Here is a 19,002-nt window from a genome sequence, read left to right as displayed (position 1 = left end):
TTGGACGCGGTGTTTCTCGTCCCGGCAACTCGCAATCGCTCTGGTCTGGCTGAATCTGTGTTGTCGCTGCTTGCCAGTGCTGCTGGATCCTTCACCTCCATTGGTCCTAGATATTCCCAGGTAAGTTTCTTCCAAAGTACAACATCATCTTCCCTTGGTACCTGTAGATCTATGGGATGAATTTCATCTCAAAATGATTAACAAATGGATGCACAGTCATCCGTGAACGTGATACTGTCAAGGTCTGCCACGACCGGGGGGTGTGGCAGCGAGGAAAGAACCCAGATGCAGGCAGGCAATGCAGTGAAGGGGTTAACACAAAACACTTTATTAACCAAACAAACAAAACACCCTCGATGGGGGAAAACTGAACTCTACAACCTTACAAAAACAAAGACTTCCCACATGGGGGCAAAACATAAAACAAGAACAGCAAATAACCTAACTAAAAAAGCACGACACAACGTCTTACAAAAAACCACAGCAGGGTAACAAAGGCATGGGCAGGGTAACTCACAACACGAACAATCCACGGACAAGGAACAGGAACAGGAAACACGGGTAGACACGGAGACTTCACTTACACAACTACAGGGTACACGGTACAAACAACGTAATCCACGAACACAAGACAAAGAAACAAGAGGGTATTTAAAGGCAAGACAAATGAGGGATAACGACACAGGGCAGGTGTGGGTAATTAAACATTCAGGGGAAGATAACAAGGAAACGAGAGGAGTGGGGCCAATGACAAGACACTGGAGAGAACGTATTTTATTGTCAAAAGGACAATAATATGTTTCTCTCCACACATAACCAAAAGCTTTGCCATGGCTCTGCTACAGGACCAAGAAAAACATGACTAAGGAAGCAGAGCCATGACAGATACAAGTTACACTTGTATTTTACTATTCACAAACAAATGCCGTATGATTTGAATCTGTGAAATTTAGATTGTTATAAACATGAGGCGATTTGTACAAATAGAGACAGATTTGTGAATACAATGTTTTATTTTGTGTTCATGTATAATCATTTTGCGCATACCAATGAGAAGTTTGTGTATCCTGCAGCGCGTGTCCATTCATCCTGTTCTGTGCATTTGGATTTTGAGTCGTTCTTTACGCGAACCTCTGCATCGCTCCGTGAGACTGCCATCTAGTGGTAGGCCGTAGTTTATGCACGGTTGTGCGTGGATCTGAAGTTGTTTGTGTGTGGATTGTCCAATGCAAAACCGCGTAAAGAACATCTCGAAATCCACAGGCACAGAACAGGATGAATGGACGCGCGCTGCAGGATACACAAATGCACAACTTCTCATTGGTATGCGCAAAATGATTATACATGAACAAAAAATAAAACATTGTATTCACAAATCTGTCTCTATTTGTACAAATCGCCTCATGTTTATTACAATCTAAATTTCACAGATTCAAATCATTAGGCATTTGTTTGTGAATAGTAAAATACAAGTGTAACTTGTATCACGTTCACGGATGACTGTGCATGCATTTGTTAATCATTTTGAGATGAAATTCATCCCATATAGATCCAGGTATTTTTGTTATGGTGTGTTCAGATTTTTGTATTTGAATCAGTTGTTCATGATGTTCATTTATTCTTTGAGAGTTCCTGACAGGGTGAATGAGGAATTGAGGAGGTGAGAGAGGAAACAGTGGTTTGAATGAAGGGATTGTAATACATGTTTTGTCCAGGTGGGGGTGGTGGTGTACGGTGAAGATGCAAAAACAGGCTTCCTCCTCAATCAGCATAGCAACACAGGGGCCCTTCTGGCAGAGATTCTGTCCACCCCATTCGACAACAGACCAGGAAATAATATAGGTCAGTTTGTGCCCTTTGTTTCATACATGGGTCTATTTTAGCTAAAAATCAAATGGAACTTTTTAATTTCAATTCATTTTCATTCATTCTTTTTTTTTATATTTAGTAAAGTATATGTCTTAATTACAAATTCTGTTTTATTAACATAACAAATGTGAAAACTGAGTTGAAATTTTAAGAAATGGAAAGTTTTTTTATTTTTTAAATGTAAGAATTTGTTTTGTAAAGAGGTTTAAATAAAAAGACTTGTAAATCGCTATATAAGAGTTAATTATAGAGTTTGCAATGAAACATTGTGTGTGAATGGATACCCTGATAGTTAAGGTTGTTTTGTGTATAGGCCGAGCAATGACGTTTGCTCGTCAGTTTCTGCTGAGCGAGCCGGCAGGTCGGAGGTTTAGCGTTCCCGGGGTGGTCGTCATTGTCACTGATGAGAAGTCGACCGATGATCTGAGCCAGCCTTCTGCTGCTGTTAGGGCCGATGGTGAGCCATAAAATACAAACATTACCGTACATACATGCAGTCAACCAGCACAGCTGCTCTGTCCCATGTGCATATTGGTACAGTATGTTAGCAATGCAATATCGCTGTCCCTCAGGTGTGACAGTGTTGGCGGTAGGAATTGGACGTGCGGACCCTGGAGAGCTGCGTTTGGCAGTGACTGATGGCAGCACTCAAAATCTGCTCTATGCGCAGGACTCAAATCAGCTCTACAGTTTCCACCCCGACCTGGCAGACCTCATCTGTGGCCTTGCACGAGGGACCGGTGTCACGGTTAGATCAAATCACCTGTCTAGCTGTCATAAATGTCATAACGTAATTCATTTTTTTATAATGTTACTTGCTTGGCCACTCAAGCTTATGAGTATAGTTTTCTATAGCTAGTTTTGATAGTTTTCAGAGTTCTATAGCATAGTTTTTTTACAAATCAGATGTTTAAAATTGCATTTTAATGTTGATGAATTAAAAAACCTTGATATAGTAAAGAATGACTGTAATTGTCTGTCTTTCTTAGAATGGGCCTTGTACTGTAGAGTGTCCCGGGGTAAGTATGTGGAACAGACACACATAAGTAGATAAAATATATATTACACAGAGATCTCATTTGTGTTTACATTTGCCAGTAGTCACACTACATGTAACAGAGAGTTTGTTTGACCTTTGTCTTTGTTGCAGGGGCCTAAAGGAGAACCTGGACAAAAGGTAAAAAAACTATAATTTGCCCATAATGAAAGGGCTTTGTTTCCAAAGCAATTAACACATGCAAAGCTGTCCGCTTGTTAAGTGTTACATCACTTATCAACGCTTCCGGGTCTAACCGCTCTGTCAGATGGCAAAGGCAAACAACAAACAACACTTATATATACTGCTGAAAAACTACTGAAAAATGACGACCCTTTTTCTCACACCAAAATACCAGATAGCCAAAGAGCAATTCATTTAGTATAAATCAGTAAAATCGTTATTATGGAATTAAACTGCATCTATTTTATATTATATATATCATATTATACTGTTTATGTATTATACTTTCCAACATTTTTGTCAAAATTGCTATCACACATTGTTATTCTGTTTACATTATGTCATGTTTTTTCTTTTTGTTGTGTACATTTTGGGACTCTTTTAAAGAGCAAAAAATGTTCTATATACAAAGTCAAATGGAATGCAAAAACTTTGAAGCTCAGTATCTCAACTGCTCAGAATGCACATAGTACTTGATAATTCCAAAGTGGCGATAAATTGGTTTTGAGGACACTATGACTGTAGCGTACAACACGAGTTTATAAAAGCTTAGCTTGAATATGTGATATAAATAAATAGTGCCCAAAAATAGCTGTAAGATAGTAGTCTTACTTGCAATGAATGAAGACTTGGATCTGGAAATGATACTTCACAACTTAACAAGCGGATTAGTGATTTAGTGACCGAAAAAAACAAATCCAAAACTGAAAAAAGACTATTTTAAATGTCTTTAATTAATTTAATTAAAATTTGTTTAAAAACGTTTTTTTTTACAGTTGTGATTACATACATTATTTTAGTTGCTGTGACCAATTTTATAATATAGTTTATGTCAGCTGAGTTGTCATTATATTCAGTCGAGTTATGCACGTCAGTTCAATATTAACATTAAACAAGCAGCATTTCAAACTCAGATCTTGCCTCGACACACACTAGTATGATGCAGAGAAAATGACCTGAATTTTGGATAATACAAGCACAACTGCACCCTACACCATGAGATTTGGTTTAGTCTCTCAATGTGTATAGCATTGAGCACTAGGAAGACAAGTGTTTGTGTGTGAGAACACATACTGGTTTAGTGCAGGAAACACTCTTTATTAATCAGCCAGAGTGGATGCGTGTGTCATCATTTGTACACTTGTGAGCTTTTCTGCCGAGATGTCATCAGCAGCAGCCACAGTTTACAATAAATATGATTAAATTCAGATAATTTTGCTCTGCTTTCCCCCCATTGCAGCTTCTGTTAGCTTACAAGTTGCGTTTGGTTTATATTTTCGGCCAGTTTTCTCTCTGTTCAAGCCGAAAACTTTCAATAGCTGAATCTTTTATTTATTGTTCCCCTCATAAGAATTTCCAATTTACTTTTTGTCTTTGATATTGTGTGTTGTTTTTCTGATTTAATGTATAAAAACTGTGTGTGTGTGTAGGGTGAAAGAGGCAGAGATGGAGTGGATGGAAGGAAAGGCGAGCCTGTGAGTTAATCTAGTACACACACAAACCATCCACGCTGTTCACTCCTTGATTAATAATTGATTAAAGATTACAGGTTTTTTTCAGTAGGCTATATATGGCTGTATATTGTGTTTTTGTTTTATTTGTTAGGGTCGTGATGGTTTGCCTGGCCGTGAGGGCACCAGTGGCCCAGTAGGGCCACCAGGTCAACCAGGCAGCAGTCTGGGTGTGAGAGGAGAGAAAGGCGAGAGAGTAAGTAGTACTTAAACACATACATAAGTGTGCACACAAATACACACACACATACACATACTGTCTCTTCCTGTCTATTGAATTTTTACTTTATGCTTTTTTATTGTTTTTGTGTTTTATTGGCATGACAAAAACTGTACATTTGTATTGCTACAAGTGGTGCAAAGTGTTTTCGAAAGAAGGAGAAAAAGTAAGATAAGTAGTGCAAAAATAGAAAAAGTTGAAATAGTAAAATATACAAAAATATATATAAACAGAAATTAAAATAGTGATTTCCAAAAAAACATGTTATCTCTGTCTTTATTTCTCAGGGTTTCCCAGGATTAGATGGCAGTCCAGGTGTTCCAGGTCGCCCTGGTACTCCTGGGGCAGTTGGACTTCCAGTAAGACCCTCTTTCCTGGAAGAAATGGAATTGTCATTGTTGGGTGAATTATATCTTATTTTTAGTTTGTTTTTTTAAGTCACTGATGTTATTCTTTTGTTGTAGGGCAGTCAGGGGTTACCAGGTGTTAGAGGGGACCCTGTAAGTACTCAGTAATACCTGTACACACATAGACATGCAAACACACATATAAAATCTTTGCTTTATCTCACAGGGAGACCCAGGTATTGCAGGCCCTCAGGGTTTAAAGGGAGAGAAAGGTGGAAGGGTAAGAACAATCTAACAGCTCTACTCTCCTCTCTACTCTTTCATGACTCCACGACCCTCATTTTATTGCCTCAGAATAAATTTATTGTTATCTGTAAGTTGCTACAATAAACTGGGATCACATAAATTACATATTTAGTCTTTTGCTTAGCAAAGACAACATAGTTTGGTGCACATCAAATGTGACAGTTTGTATCTCTTCCTATGAAAGGGGGAACCTGGATCTGCTGCTGGAGGAGGTTTACCAGGACGCAAAGGAGAGCCAGGAATTCCAGGGATCCCGGTGAATGTCACATGAAGCAACAACACTGACAAAAACAAGCACGGATAAGATGACTTTGTCTGTAACAGTTGGGTAACAGATAACATTGCCTTTCCCATGCTGTATCTTTCTCTTCCTAGAGCACGCCTGGTAGGCCAGGTGTAGATGGGAGAAAGGGAGAGGCAGGTGAACGAGGTTTGCCTGGGCAGGATGGTCGCCCTGGCATACCAGGCACCCCTGGACTTGTTGTTAAGGTCAGAACTCATTCCAAATTCTGCATCGGTGCCAATGGCAGATTTAGCTAGATACATTAGATGTGCAATGCAATAATCATTAATTCGCTTTGTTTTTATTGTTGATTTTTATGACGTGCATTAAGCTGACCCAAATAGACCTTAAATAGACCCACTCATCGATTTAATCATGCACTAGACTTGATTATATCCCACGGAGCCGATCTAACCAATACAGATATTATACCCCAAAGCGACGATGTCACCGATCACTATCTTATAACATGTACACTGCGCACTGCAGAAATCAGCCGTTTAACTCGTTATCTACAGGGTAGAACAATTACCTCGACTACTAAAGATAGTTTCGCAAAGAGCTTGCCAGATCTGTCTCCTTTAATAACCCTTTAATCGCTCGATGACATGACCAGCAACTTGGGCACTATTTTCTCTAACACATTAGAAGCTGTTGCACCTATGAAGTCAAAAAAGATTAATGAGAAAAACATAGCACCATGGTACAATAGCACCCTTAAAAGAGAAACACGCAAACTGGAGCGCAAATGGAAATAAACCCAATTAAAGGTCTTTAAAATTGCGTGGAAAGAGAGTGCAACTGTTATAAAAAGGCACTAAAAGCAGCAAAGGCTGAGCACCTCCGAAACTTCATAAAAACGAATAAAAACAATCCAAGGTTTTTATTTAGTACAGTTGCTAAATTAACAAATAAATAGACATCACCTGACCTGGTTATTCCGCCGCACCTTGGTAACAATCAATTCATGAATTTTCTTACAGAGAAAATCGAAAACATACGAGACAAAATAGTAAAACTCAACCAAGTCTTTCCTATGAATTAGTACCAACCATCGCCCCAAAAGAAAGGCTACAGTGTTTTTCACCTATAAAACAGGAAGATTTAATTAAACTTATTGCAACATCTCAACCTACAACATGCTTATTAGACCCCATACCAACTAAATATTAAAAGAGTTACTACCTGTTGCAATTGAGCCAATTTATAACTTTATCAACTCGTCAATTAATCTAGGCCATGTCCCAGGACCCTTTAAACTGGCCGTCATTAAGCCTCTTATCAAGAAACCAAACTTAGACCCCAACGAACTAGGAAACTATAGACCGTTTTCAAATCTCCCTTACCTGTCAAAAATACTAGAAAAAGTAGTGTCCACTCTGTTGTGCTCTTTCTTACAAAATAATGACAGACACTAAAAATTTCAGTCAGGCTTTAGACCGCATCATAACACTGAAACTGCGCTCATTAAAATTACAAACAACCTGCTTATAGCATCAGATAAAGGTAACATCTCTCTCCTAGTCCTGCTTGACCTTAGTGCTGCGTTCGATACTGTAGACCATAACATACCTTTAGATCGCTTACACAATTATACCGGTATTCAGGGACAGGCACTACAATGGTTCAGATCTTATCAGACAGATATCAATTTGTCCATTTATATGGGAAATCATCAAATGTAATGCAATTAAATTATGGATTGCCTCAGGGATTGGTTTTAGGACCCTTGCTATTCTCCATATACATTCTGCCCCTTGGCAACATTATTAGAAAACATGGATTTAGCTTCCACTGTTATGCAGATTATACTAAGCTATATATCTCATCCAGACCAGATGATTCCTTCCAGCTATTCAAATTGTCAGAGTGCATCGAAGATATAAAACATTGGATTACTAGTAATTTCCTTCTTTTAAATTCTAATAAAACAGAAATATTACTTATCGGCCCAAAGACACAAATTGAAGGCTGCACTGTTACTCCAACAAATACAGTTAACGACCTAGGTGTTATATTAGACAGCAACCTGTCATTTGGACATCACATCTCAAATGTCACAAAAACAGCCTTCTACCACTTTAGAAATGTTGCCAAATTACGAAATATTCTATGTGTTGCTGACGCAGAGAAGCTTATTCATGCATTTGTGACGTCAAGATTTGACTGCTGTAATGCACTACTTAGTGGTTGTCCTGCATCATCAATAAACAAACTACAGTTAGTTCAGAATGCAGCTGCCAGAGTTCTAACCAGGTCCAGAAAATACGATCACATAACCCCAATGTTATCAACCCTTCACTGGTTACCCATTAAGTATCTTATTGACTTTAAAGTTCTTTTAATTACTTATAAAGCCTTAAACGGTTTAGCCCCTACTTACATAACAGAGCTTCTACCACACTACAACCCATCACGCTCTCTAAGATCTCAAAACTCCAGACTTTTGATAACACCTAGAATAACTAAATCCACCAAAGGGGGTAGAGCTTTTTCATACGTAGCACCTAAACTCTGGAATAGCCTTCCCGATACTATTCGAGGGTCAGACACACTCTCCCAATTTAAATCTAGATTAAAGTCACATCTTTTCAGCCAAGCTTTCACTTAATGCATAATATGCTAAATAAAACACTGTAACCACTGGAGACTGCATTTATTAGATATTATTTACTAGACTGATCTTGCTTGTTCTATAAACACCATGCACTGTACTGTGTTTTACCTTTTTGTGTTTTTGTGTTTTTCTTATTTTCTCCTGTAAAGGGGCTTTGGAACAATGTTTATATAAATAAAATTGAATTGAATCTGATCATTTACCTGTCAGTTAATGTTTCTTTTCTTACATGCAGGGTGACAAAGGCAGTACTGGAGAGAGGGTAAGTCATTAAGGTCATTAAGAGTTTTCCTAGAGGAGGCAGTGCCTTCTCAAAAAACACTGGATGAGAAGTAAATTGACAGTACAAAAGTATAAGAACACATATTGTGTAAATTACTCAGTTGCAAAACTGTCCACTAGTGACATAAGTAGATAAAAGAGGGGGCATTATTCATATTTGCCCATCTTCAGCATGTTTTGTTCTTAGGAGTCCAGACCAAACAGAGATAAAGTGAAAGAGAGCCTCCTTAGCACTATGACTGCCTGATTTTGCTGTCAGCTGGATAATATCTGCATGTCGTATTCAAAACCGGCCCACAGATTGGCTTGAATGGGTCAAACTTGTGGAAACGACTCACCTACTCAGGCATTAGCACTTTACATCCCATCTGAATTAAAATAAACTTGATAAAAAAAGATTATGAGGGCACATAAATAAAAAATGACAGACATGAATAAATCATTTATAATAAACACTGCCATATTACATAAAAAAATTGTCATGGTGATTTTAAATGCAATCCTCTGTGACAGCAACTTGCCTGACAACTGTGGTGTTTACAGAGCATTTCTTGATTAAATTTTAGAAAAGTTATTTATTAACAAGTTATCTATTTATTAACAATAACAACCAAGCAATAAATCATTGTAAGCTACACAAAACATACTTGTTGCTGCATTTTTGTATTTCATAAGTCTCATGTAATGTAACTTGGATTTAAAACATTTTGTTTTAAAGGGGTCATATGACACGGCTAAAACAAATATTATCGTTTGTTTTAGATGTAAAGCAATGCAATGTGTATACACGATTTAAGGTTAAAAAAACGCTGTATTTTCCACATACCGTGCATGTTTGTTTCTCCTCTTTGCCTCGCCTCTCTGAAACGGGCAAATTTTTTATAGGGCGTTCCGACCAAACGCGACTTGAGCTATTCGCTCGTAGTTGGACGCTTGAATATTTTGAGTTTACTCGCTTCATTCGTGCGTGAAATTCACTTCACAACAGATGCGAATTCGCGTTATTCTAAAATAATATTTACTACAAGTAACGGTACATATCAAAACAATAATAGCACTGGAGCATTTGGAAATATCATATAATATTCTATACCTATTTGGTTATGCATTTAATGCGTTTGCAGACAGACACTGTAAGTGTTCTGCATTCAGTGTTCCAGAAGTTCAGGGCATAAAACTGAACTACTATGCAATATACCAAACGCTCCCTTACCGTTCATTTATAATATACATTTGATTAATAATGTTGCATCAAATATATTAAAATTGTTACCTGAGAACGTGGTGGATCCAGAGGCGTATTAAGACCTCATGGTGCCCCCCATCCACCCACCTACCCACACGCAAGAATCCACTCATTAAAAGATTTATATATTAAAAGATTTTATAAGAATGAAACTCAGCAATTTACAATATACTATTTTACAAGAATTACACATTAACATGACACTTTTGTAGAAAAGAACACGAAAAACAACTCTTCATCAAGCATTTTTAACAATTAGGCCTACTGTAGTTAAGAGGTCGCATTTTCATTGGCCCGCCGTGGAAGCCTATCCCTGATTGGTTGACTACTTTTGACAGCCTATAATGCCTGGAACATGCAGGAGGACCTCTCGAGAGCAAGAGTACCGAAGGATTCGTGGACGCACGGAACGCATTTTGAGTGCGCACACGCTCACTGAGCGAGAGGAGAGAAAATTCATAAGAGAGCAGCGTATAGTTGAAAGCGCGCGTCCAGTTTTGTGCACGAGCAAAGGAAATCGGCGTGCGAGCGGAGAGATTCGCGCGCTCGTATGACAAGAATGCGCTCTCGCCTTGTAATAATGCGCTCGCGACATTTGTCATTATAATAACGCCATAGATGTCCTATCTCGTCTTTGCACCAACTTAACATGTAAATCACTCGCGCTTAAGGCTTCATTCGCCTTCGGTGGGAACACAGCATTACAAAGCTCATCCCTCTGAAAAGCGAGGTGTGCTATGATCGGCCAGTTAACCAGTGTGTAGTGATTGGTTGAAAACTGCAAGCGTGTGACGGAAATGTAACACATCTTACCATATTTGGAACATAAGGTTCCAAAGCAATTGTACTGACAGGTACACCCACCTTACTTGCGTATACATTTGGGTGGATCATACCACGAACTGACGTAGATTTCTGGGGGTGTGATTACACGAGGCGTTTCAGGCAGGTCTGGGTGAGCATTCGCTTTAAGATAGAATGTATCTTTTGTTCAGACACTTGAATTTTACGTGTCTAATGCATGCATGGGCAACTTATAACACACCAAAGACACAGAAAACACGTATTCGCGCCATATGACCTCTTAAAAGCTGCAATCCATCACTTTTTTGCTTAAAAATAAACAAAAATAAGTTAGCAAGTGCGTAAAAAGTGCTGTCACTTTACACCGATTCAGAATGGTAAGCTTGTGGTAATGATTTATTAGCTGTCAATTGATTTCAACCCATGTAAAGTACTTAAAGTAATCTGTAAATTTATGTTTCAAACTGAGGCAAAAGTTACAGATTGCAGGTTAATAATAACAATAATATTAATACAATAGTATGTGTTGCTCGTTGATAGTCTCAAGCGTCAGATAAATGCTCATTTAAAAACAGGCAAACAGACTGAGGACATGGCTTCCTCATTATTGCAATCCACCACCAGTAACTGATTTAAATTAAATACATTTCACAATGGTTTTCAAGGGAAAAGAAGATTGCCCTTACAGAAAATTGGCCTATATTGTGCGATAATAGATTCAGTAAATGCATTAAACTGATGCACTGTGAGAAATCTCTTATGGCAGATCTCAATTTGTAGAGGGAGCCAGTCACAGATCTAGATTATCCTCTTGCATTCTTTTATTAACAGGGTCCTCCCGGAGTGGGCAGTGGGGTAGCAGCTAAGGGAGATGCTGGTGAACCTGTGAGTGTCTCCATTATTCATGATAAAGTGGGACTCTAAATAGATCTTGGCATGTGTGTGTGTGTGCAGCTCTATGAGTTTTTTGTATGACTGCTGCTGTAAATTGGAAATGTGTGTACTTGAGCATACTCTCATGCAAAAAATGGTATTTTTCATTGTATGTGTGTGTGTATGTTTGTAGGGACCCCCTGGTCCACCTGGTCCGCAAGGCCCACGAGCACTGACCGGAGCCAAAGGAGCCAAAGGAGAACAGGTATGTGTATGTGTTAAGTGTGGATATTGCTTGGTTATTGATGCATTTTCTGAACCTGCCATGTTTGTGTGGTTTTGCAGGGAGAGGGTACTGAGGGTAAAACAGGCCCCCCAGGACCGACTGGAGACCCTGGTGATCGGGTATGACACACGCTCACGTATACATCTCTACACATTCTTACTCTCTTCTGCCATTCTTCTTTTATGTCGTCTTTACACAGCAAAGGCGGCACAGAAACCGAATCTGAAGCGGCTTAAAACCACGAAAATGAGTATTTACACAGAGCGTTATGCAGCTCTAAAGCGGCATAAATGCATTTATACAGGAAACAGAAATACAGAAACGAAACGAAATAAATGTAATTTGCCATTAAAAACTAATTTAAACTATTTTAATGGCTGAAAACGGTCTCAAAATTTACATCCTGCATTCAAACTGTGCCACAGCCTGCCTGAGTAAACAAAAATGCTCCAAACATTTTTACTCATTAAATCATTTTATGAAGAAATGAAACGAAAAATTTGTTTGAATTATTTAAAAAACCTGTGTTGTTATTATTAGCCCAAAACAAATGTGGCTGTGTGTTTTTGGCTTCTTCTTCACTCTCTCACTTTCTGCTGACATGACAATGACGTAGTTTAGAGCGGCTTTAATGCACCTTCATTTACACTAAACCTGAGCTGCATCAGAGTCGCCTTTGATACTAGGGTCTGAGGAGGGTCAGAGGCGGCATATTTTAGATCGGCTTTCGTGCGGCATTGCGTCTTTACACAGAAATTTAATCCTCCACAGAGACGCCTTAACTCGCCTGTGTAAAGACGCCTTTATTCATACATTTTTGTTTCAGGGTCCCAGAGGACCTCCCGGTGAAATTGGAACTAAGGTAAAAAACAGACATTTTTTCTGAATGTTTTTACGGTACAATGAGTAAACATACTGAATGCTTAATCTGTGAAGCAGTTGATAAAGTCATTGTCAATGCTGTAGGGTGACAGAGGACAGCCTGGTGCACCTGGTTCAGATGGAGCCAAGGTGAGTGTGTGTATGCTATGCATCTAACGCATCTCTGTTTAATTTGATCTATTCTGCACTATATTCCTGGTGTTTTCTATCAGTGTTTTTATGTTAATTTTGCAAAACAATGCATATAAAATACATATTCTCTCTGTTTACGTGCACATTGCTACTGAAACACATTTATAAAATGAATTCACAGATGCACATCTACGTGACTTTGCCTCAGCATGAACAAATGTAACTGCATAGCATCTTTAATGTTTGGTTATTCTGAAATGATAGAGCCAAATCCTATTATCAAAATGATTTGCTTAAATTACTGTCATGGTTCTCGGGGTGAGACACAGACAAAGGACCCAAGTGCAGACGGGAGGTAAGGGGTTAAACAGGACTTTAATAATAATAAAACAAGGACAAAACTAAAACCCATGATGGGGAACATAAAACATAGCAACGAGGACAGGGACTAACTAGACTAGAAATAATAACATCACTTGACATAACCACAATAAACTAAACTGACTACAGAACAGGAACTCACCACGATGACATAAATACGACACAACAGTACAATGATCCAGCACAAGACAGAGGACAAAGGGGCATTAAATAAGGGATCAAATCAAGAGGGGACAGGTGCGGGGCATGAACTAATAAGTATCACTAACGAGGAAACAAGAGGGCAGGAACAATGACGAGACCTGGAGAGTATGGAAGGCAATCAGTGCCAAAATTCCCCTCTCCACATGAAACAAGTGGTTCTGTCATGGTTCTGCCACTAGCTCAAGAAAAGCAAGACAAGATGGGGCAGAACCATGACAGAAGCCCCCCCATAAGGAGCGGCATCCTGACGCTCCATAAGGAACAAACAAGACAAGACAGACTGTGACAAAAACCATAACTACTCAAGACATGACCAAAAAACATGATACATAAAAAACATCCAAACAAAGGCCGGCTGGACAGTACATGGCGCCAGCTGGATGGCCGGCTGGACAGTACATGGTGCCGGCTGGAAGGCCGGCTGGACAACACATGGCGCCGGCTGGATGGCCGGCTGGACAGTACATGGCGCCGGCTGGAAGGCCAGCTGGACTGGACATGGCACCGGCTGGAAGTCCGGCTGGACTGGACATGGCGCCGGCTGGATGGCCGGCTGGACAGGACATGGCGCCGGCTGGAAAGCCGGCTGGACAGGACATGGCGCCGGCTGGATGGCCGGCTGGACAGGACATGGCGCCGGCTGGAAAGCCGGCTGGACAGGACATGGCGCCAGCTGGATGGCCGGCTGGACAGTACATGGTGCCGGCTGGATGGCCGGCTGGACAACACATGGCGCCGGCTGGATGGCCGGCTGGACAGTACATGGCGCCGGCTGGAAGGCCGGCTGGACTGGACATGGCGCCGGCTGGAAGGCCGGCTGGACTGGACATGGCGCCGGCTGGATGGCCGGCTGGACAGTACATGGTGCCGGCTGGAAGGGCGGCTGGACAACACATGGCACCGGCTGGATGGCCGGCTGGACAGGACACGGCGCCGGCTCGACAGCCGGCTGGACAGGACATGGCGCCGGCTCGACGGCCGGCTGAACTGGACATGGCGCCGGCTGGAAAGCCGGCTGGACAGGACATGGCGCCGGCTGGAAGGCCGGCTGGACAGGACATGGCGCCGGCTGGAAGGCCGGCTGGACAGGACATGGCGCCGGCTGGAAGGCCGGCTGGACTGGACATGGCGCCGGCTGGATGGCCGACTGGGAGGCCGGCTATCACCGGCTGGGCAGGCCTGGATGTCGACATGACAGGACAGGATGTCGGTGGCTGGGCAGCGCTCTCTGGCAGCTGGGCAGCATCTCCGACGGCTGGGCAGCACTCTCTGGCAGCTGGGCAGCAAACAAGGACAAGAACAACACATAAACGGTGTCTACTCGACAGGCCTGGGTACCAGCTGGGAGGCCGGCAGGGATCTGCGGCGGGAACAGGACACCGGCGGCCTCCACCCTGGAGGGGAATCCAACGACCTCAACCCTGGAAGGGAGCCTGGCGGTCTCGATCCTGGACGGGAGTCCGGCGGCATTGACCCCTCCCACTGAGATCCCTCTGTCTGCTGGGTCCAGACGGGGCTGGATCATTCTGTCATGGTTCTCGGGGTGAGACACGGACAAAGGACCCAAGTGCAGATGGGAGGTAAGGGGTTAAACAGGACTTTAATAATAATAAAACAAGGACAAAACAAAAACCCACGATGGGGAACATAACAAAACATAGCAACGAGGACAGGGACTAACTAGACTAGAAATAATAACAACACTTGACATAACCACAATAAACTAAACTGACTAGAGAACAGGAACTCACCACGATTACACAAACACGACACAACAGTACAATGATCCAGCACAAGACAGAGGACAAAGGGGCATTAAATAAGGGATCAAATCAAGAGGGGACAGGTGCGGGGCATGAACTAATAATTATCACTAACGAGGAAACAAGAGGGCAGGAACTATGACAAGACCTGGAGAGTATGGAAGGCAATCAGTGCCAAAATTCCCCTCTCCACATGAAACAAGAGGTTCTGTCATGGTTCTGCAACTAGCTCAAGAAAAGCAAGACAAGATGGGGCAGAACCATGACAAATTACCTCCCAAAACATGCAAAAGAGCGAATATAGCTTCTCCACTGGCTACAACTTGTGTTTCCATTGATGTTTTAAAGAGTAAATATTCCTTGATTTTTAAGGTCCTATTTTGTTTTATGTAGTGTCCAACAACAAGTTTACGTACATACAAGGTGTAAAAACAGTATTATTTTGTTCTAATAGGCAGTTTTTCTTACCTTACTTCCTGACTGACTCTCAAATGATTCGTTCGGCCAATCATCCATCTAATCCCCTCCTTTCCGCCTGCCTACTCTGATCTGATTGATCAGATGGTCTAGTCTGCTGTGATTGGTCTACTGAGAATGAGGCTCACGAGCTACACCCTGCGTTCCAATCCAAATACTATCCGTCCTAATAGTATTCGAAAGTAAATTAGTATGTCCCAGATCGTAGTATGTTGAAAATAGTATTCCAAAGAATCCCGGATGGTCTACTACTTCCAGTAGAGATTTGAAGTGCAGAACGATGCACATTCTAACGGCTGATATTACCCTCAACTCACCGTGAGTACATTACATTACATTACATTTATTCATTTGGCAGATGCTTTTATCCAAAGTGACTTACAAGTAGGAGAGCATATAAACACTTTGTCAACACGCTAAACAGTACTGTTAGTGCATTAATAAATTATATAACTGATGCGTAACTAAATTAACATGCGTAACTAAATTAACAATGTAAGTATACAGTAAACATTACATACGAAATAATGAATGAAGAAATACATTAATGGAAAGAAGAGCTGTATTTTGATGTGTGTGACAGTTATTGGCCACAATGTTGTCTAGACAACAATGGCCACTTCCGCTTCCTGTTAGTATGTCCCAGTGTGTGCAATCTCTTTTGCCATGCATTCAAAAGTACCTACTATTCCAACACAAAAACAGTACCTACTATTAGGGATAGTATAAGTAGGCTAATTGGGCAGTCTTAGCAAAACGTAGGCGGGGACTATATGTAGTGACGTAAATCTGTGGCGGTTCGCGAATCGGACTAGGGTACAACTAGTGTTGTTTTTGGCAGCCTGTTTTAATTTTAGTTTTAGTCTAGTCTTTGTGTCAAGCTGTCATTTTAGTTTTTATTAGTTTTAGTCACGTTCATACTCTTTTTAGTCTAGTCAAGTTTCAGTCGACTAAAAGTCTGAGCATTTTAGTCTTATTTTAGTCAGAATTATCCATGACTATTTTCGTCTAGTTTTAGTCGACGAAAACTGATGACATTTTAGTCTAGTTTTAGTCAATGAAAATTGTATTTTAGTCTATTTTTAGTAATGCAATTCTATTTAACCCAGTCAGTATGGTATAAGTACCTAGTATTATAGATGAAACCAAAATTTTATTTTAGCCAAACCCATTTCAAACAAGGTTATCTTATTATATTATTGTTACCTTATAGACTCAAGAATACATCCATTCTAGACACGGAAGACGTCTGATTTGAATTTACAGCCATCGGTAGGGGTGGGAATCTCTAGGCCATGCGATTCGATTAAGATTCAGAGGGCTGCGATGCGATGATAAAACGATTCTCGATGCATCTTTTTCCTATACAAATTTTCTTTTTCTTGCTGTGTGACTATTAAAATCAAAGAATTTGTCATAACCCAGACCGATTTTACTTCCAATATCCTTTATTAATAAAACAAATGGAAGTGATTTCGCAAGTCAACTGGAAGGTTACATTTGCCAGCATTGCCAAGAACCAACAGGAAAAGAGTGACTGCCCTCAGTGCCCTGTAGTAGCATACATAATTCAGTAAATTAATGCAGACTATTTTGCACATAGTACTGGAGCTAGAGAGGTGTATTATAGTAGTTATTATAGTTCACTGAAGTATTTTTTGTCTGAGTGTTCACTTTAACGGGACTTTTATTTTGACGGGTCTTTGGGAAGACGCTTGAGTTATTGTGTTTGCCGATAGCTTCACTCAAACAGTAAAACGCTCGTAAAATAAACTCTCAGAGCAACTCTGGAGATGAAGTTCTTGTGTTCACATCCTCATACAGTGCAGACGCAGATAAATCCTCGACCATCACTCGTGTTGTATGTTAAACTGTGCACATAATTCACTCAGACACGCAGAAAAGACAGACGATATTTAAATAACAGGATTCCGCTCCGCATCTAGGTTAAAGCATCAAACGAAATAACTTTTTAACATTTCGTCTCGTCTCGTTTTGGTCATCGAAAATGAAGAGACATTTTAGCATAGTTTTTATTTTGTAAACCACATTTAGTCTCGTTTTTATTCGTCAACAACATTGCATTATACATTTAATTATAGTCATCGTCACATGACCAGCATTTACGTTGCGTCTCATCTCGTTTTCGTCACGTGATAAAGGTTCGTTGACGACCATATTTCGTCATAATTTTCGTTGACGAAAGCAACACTAGGTACAACTCTTTTGCGTGATTCAGAGTCGACTCCCTTCATTCCAACCCAATATCTTTGTTATTCATTCACCTTCGGCTTTACAACTTGACAGACTGCTTACATTCACACATGGCAACATTACACACTGCATGAAATGTAATTTTCATGATCTCGTTATATGTACTCTTTAAGCCAAATGACAACCAGGGAAACATGCAAAACCTACAGAGTTCCCCTTAACACATTTTACACTTAATTGATAATTGTAGCTCAGTGGTTAAAGCATGGCGCAAGCAACGCCGAGGTCATGGGTTCGATCCCAGGGATTGCACATACTCAAATACAAATGTATAGTATCATGCAATGTTTAATCGCTTTGGATAAAAGTGTCTGCCAAATGCGTAAATGTGAATGTAAATGGACTTAACAAAAAGTGCAATTGACATTATATTTATTTCACTGTGATTCTTTATCATGTTTTAAGGGAGACAGAGGCCTGACTGGTCCGATAGGAGACAAGGTGAGCACTTGCCATTTTCAAGCTAAAGAATACATATCCACGTATTCATATGTATATTATTGGAGAGCTTTGGCTTATGCTGTGCTTGTTGTGGTTGTTTGTATGGTAGGGCGATAAAGGTTCACAAGCCCCCCCTGGGCCTCAAGGACTCAGGGTGAGTGGCTCCACAAGCCATAATAAGTGCGTGAAAATGCATGTGTGTACGTGCACGTTGTAAATGATGTATTACCTGCCTTCAGGGTTTGCCAGGGAGCAGCGGACCCCCTGGAGAGAAGGTGAATTAAACTGTCAGCTTAACAAACAGAAGTAAATTCATATATTTAATCTGTGTTTGTATTTTTATTCATATTAAAATTTTTGTCTCTGTTTACTATAAGGGTGCCGAGGGGACCAAAGGGGAACCAGGAAGCATTGTAAGTACTTAATATTCATATAAAGCTTTCATTAATTAATTGTCATGCTCCTCTAGATGAGAAAGGTGTTCACTTATTGTTGTTTTTTTAGCAGGGACCAGGTTTAATAGGGAAGAAAGGAGAACCGGTATGACTTTTAAAAGCATTGCAAAGACTCTGTCTGTGTCTGATA

The 19,002-nt window shown here is 40.4% G+C and overlaps 1 protein-coding gene across 1 annotated transcript in view; it reads left to right on the top strand.

Annotated features, from left to right (window-relative positions):
• col7a1 (collagen, type VII, alpha 1) overlaps positions 1-19,002 on the top strand; it is an 80,679-nt gene that overhangs the window by 20,012 nt on the left and 41,665 nt on the right. The window contains exons 27-50 of the mRNA XM_057327812.1: positions 1-120; positions 1,716-1,842; positions 2,183-2,326; positions 2,442-2,617; positions 2,859-2,888; positions 3,020-3,046; positions 4,519-4,563; positions 4,694-4,795; positions 5,107-5,178; positions 5,284-5,319; positions 5,393-5,446; positions 5,657-5,728; positions 5,848-5,961; positions 8,608-8,634; positions 11,536-11,589; positions 11,771-11,842; positions 11,923-11,982; positions 12,690-12,725; positions 12,830-12,874; positions 18,382-18,417; positions 18,527-18,571; positions 18,657-18,692; positions 18,795-18,830; positions 18,922-18,957. Of these exons, the coding sequence (XP_057183795.1) occupies positions 1-120; positions 1,716-1,842; positions 2,183-2,326; positions 2,442-2,617; positions 2,859-2,888; positions 3,020-3,046; positions 4,519-4,563; positions 4,694-4,795; positions 5,107-5,178; positions 5,284-5,319; positions 5,393-5,446; positions 5,657-5,728; positions 5,848-5,961; positions 8,608-8,634; positions 11,536-11,589; positions 11,771-11,842; positions 11,923-11,982; positions 12,690-12,725; positions 12,830-12,874; positions 18,382-18,417; positions 18,527-18,571; positions 18,657-18,692; positions 18,795-18,830; positions 18,922-18,957 (1,602 nt within the window). The remainder of the gene's footprint in view (positions 121-1,715; positions 1,843-2,182; positions 2,327-2,441; positions 2,618-2,858; positions 2,889-3,019; positions 3,047-4,518; positions 4,564-4,693; positions 4,796-5,106; positions 5,179-5,283; positions 5,320-5,392; positions 5,447-5,656; positions 5,729-5,847; positions 5,962-8,607; positions 8,635-11,535; positions 11,590-11,770; positions 11,843-11,922; positions 11,983-12,689; positions 12,726-12,829; positions 12,875-18,381; positions 18,418-18,526; positions 18,572-18,656; positions 18,693-18,794; positions 18,831-18,921; positions 18,958-19,002) is intronic.

The sequence above is a fragment of the Triplophysa rosa genome, unplaced genomic scaffold (genome assembly GCF_024868665.1).
Source record: "Triplophysa rosa unplaced genomic scaffold, Trosa_1v2 scaffold29_ERROPOS3643519, whole genome shotgun sequence".
NCBI classification, from domain to species: domain Eukaryota; kingdom Metazoa; phylum Chordata; class Actinopteri; order Cypriniformes; family Nemacheilidae; genus Triplophysa; species Triplophysa rosa.
The sequence above is the reverse complement of the archived record's forward strand: the minus strand, read 5'-3'. Positions and strand labels throughout refer to the sequence as shown.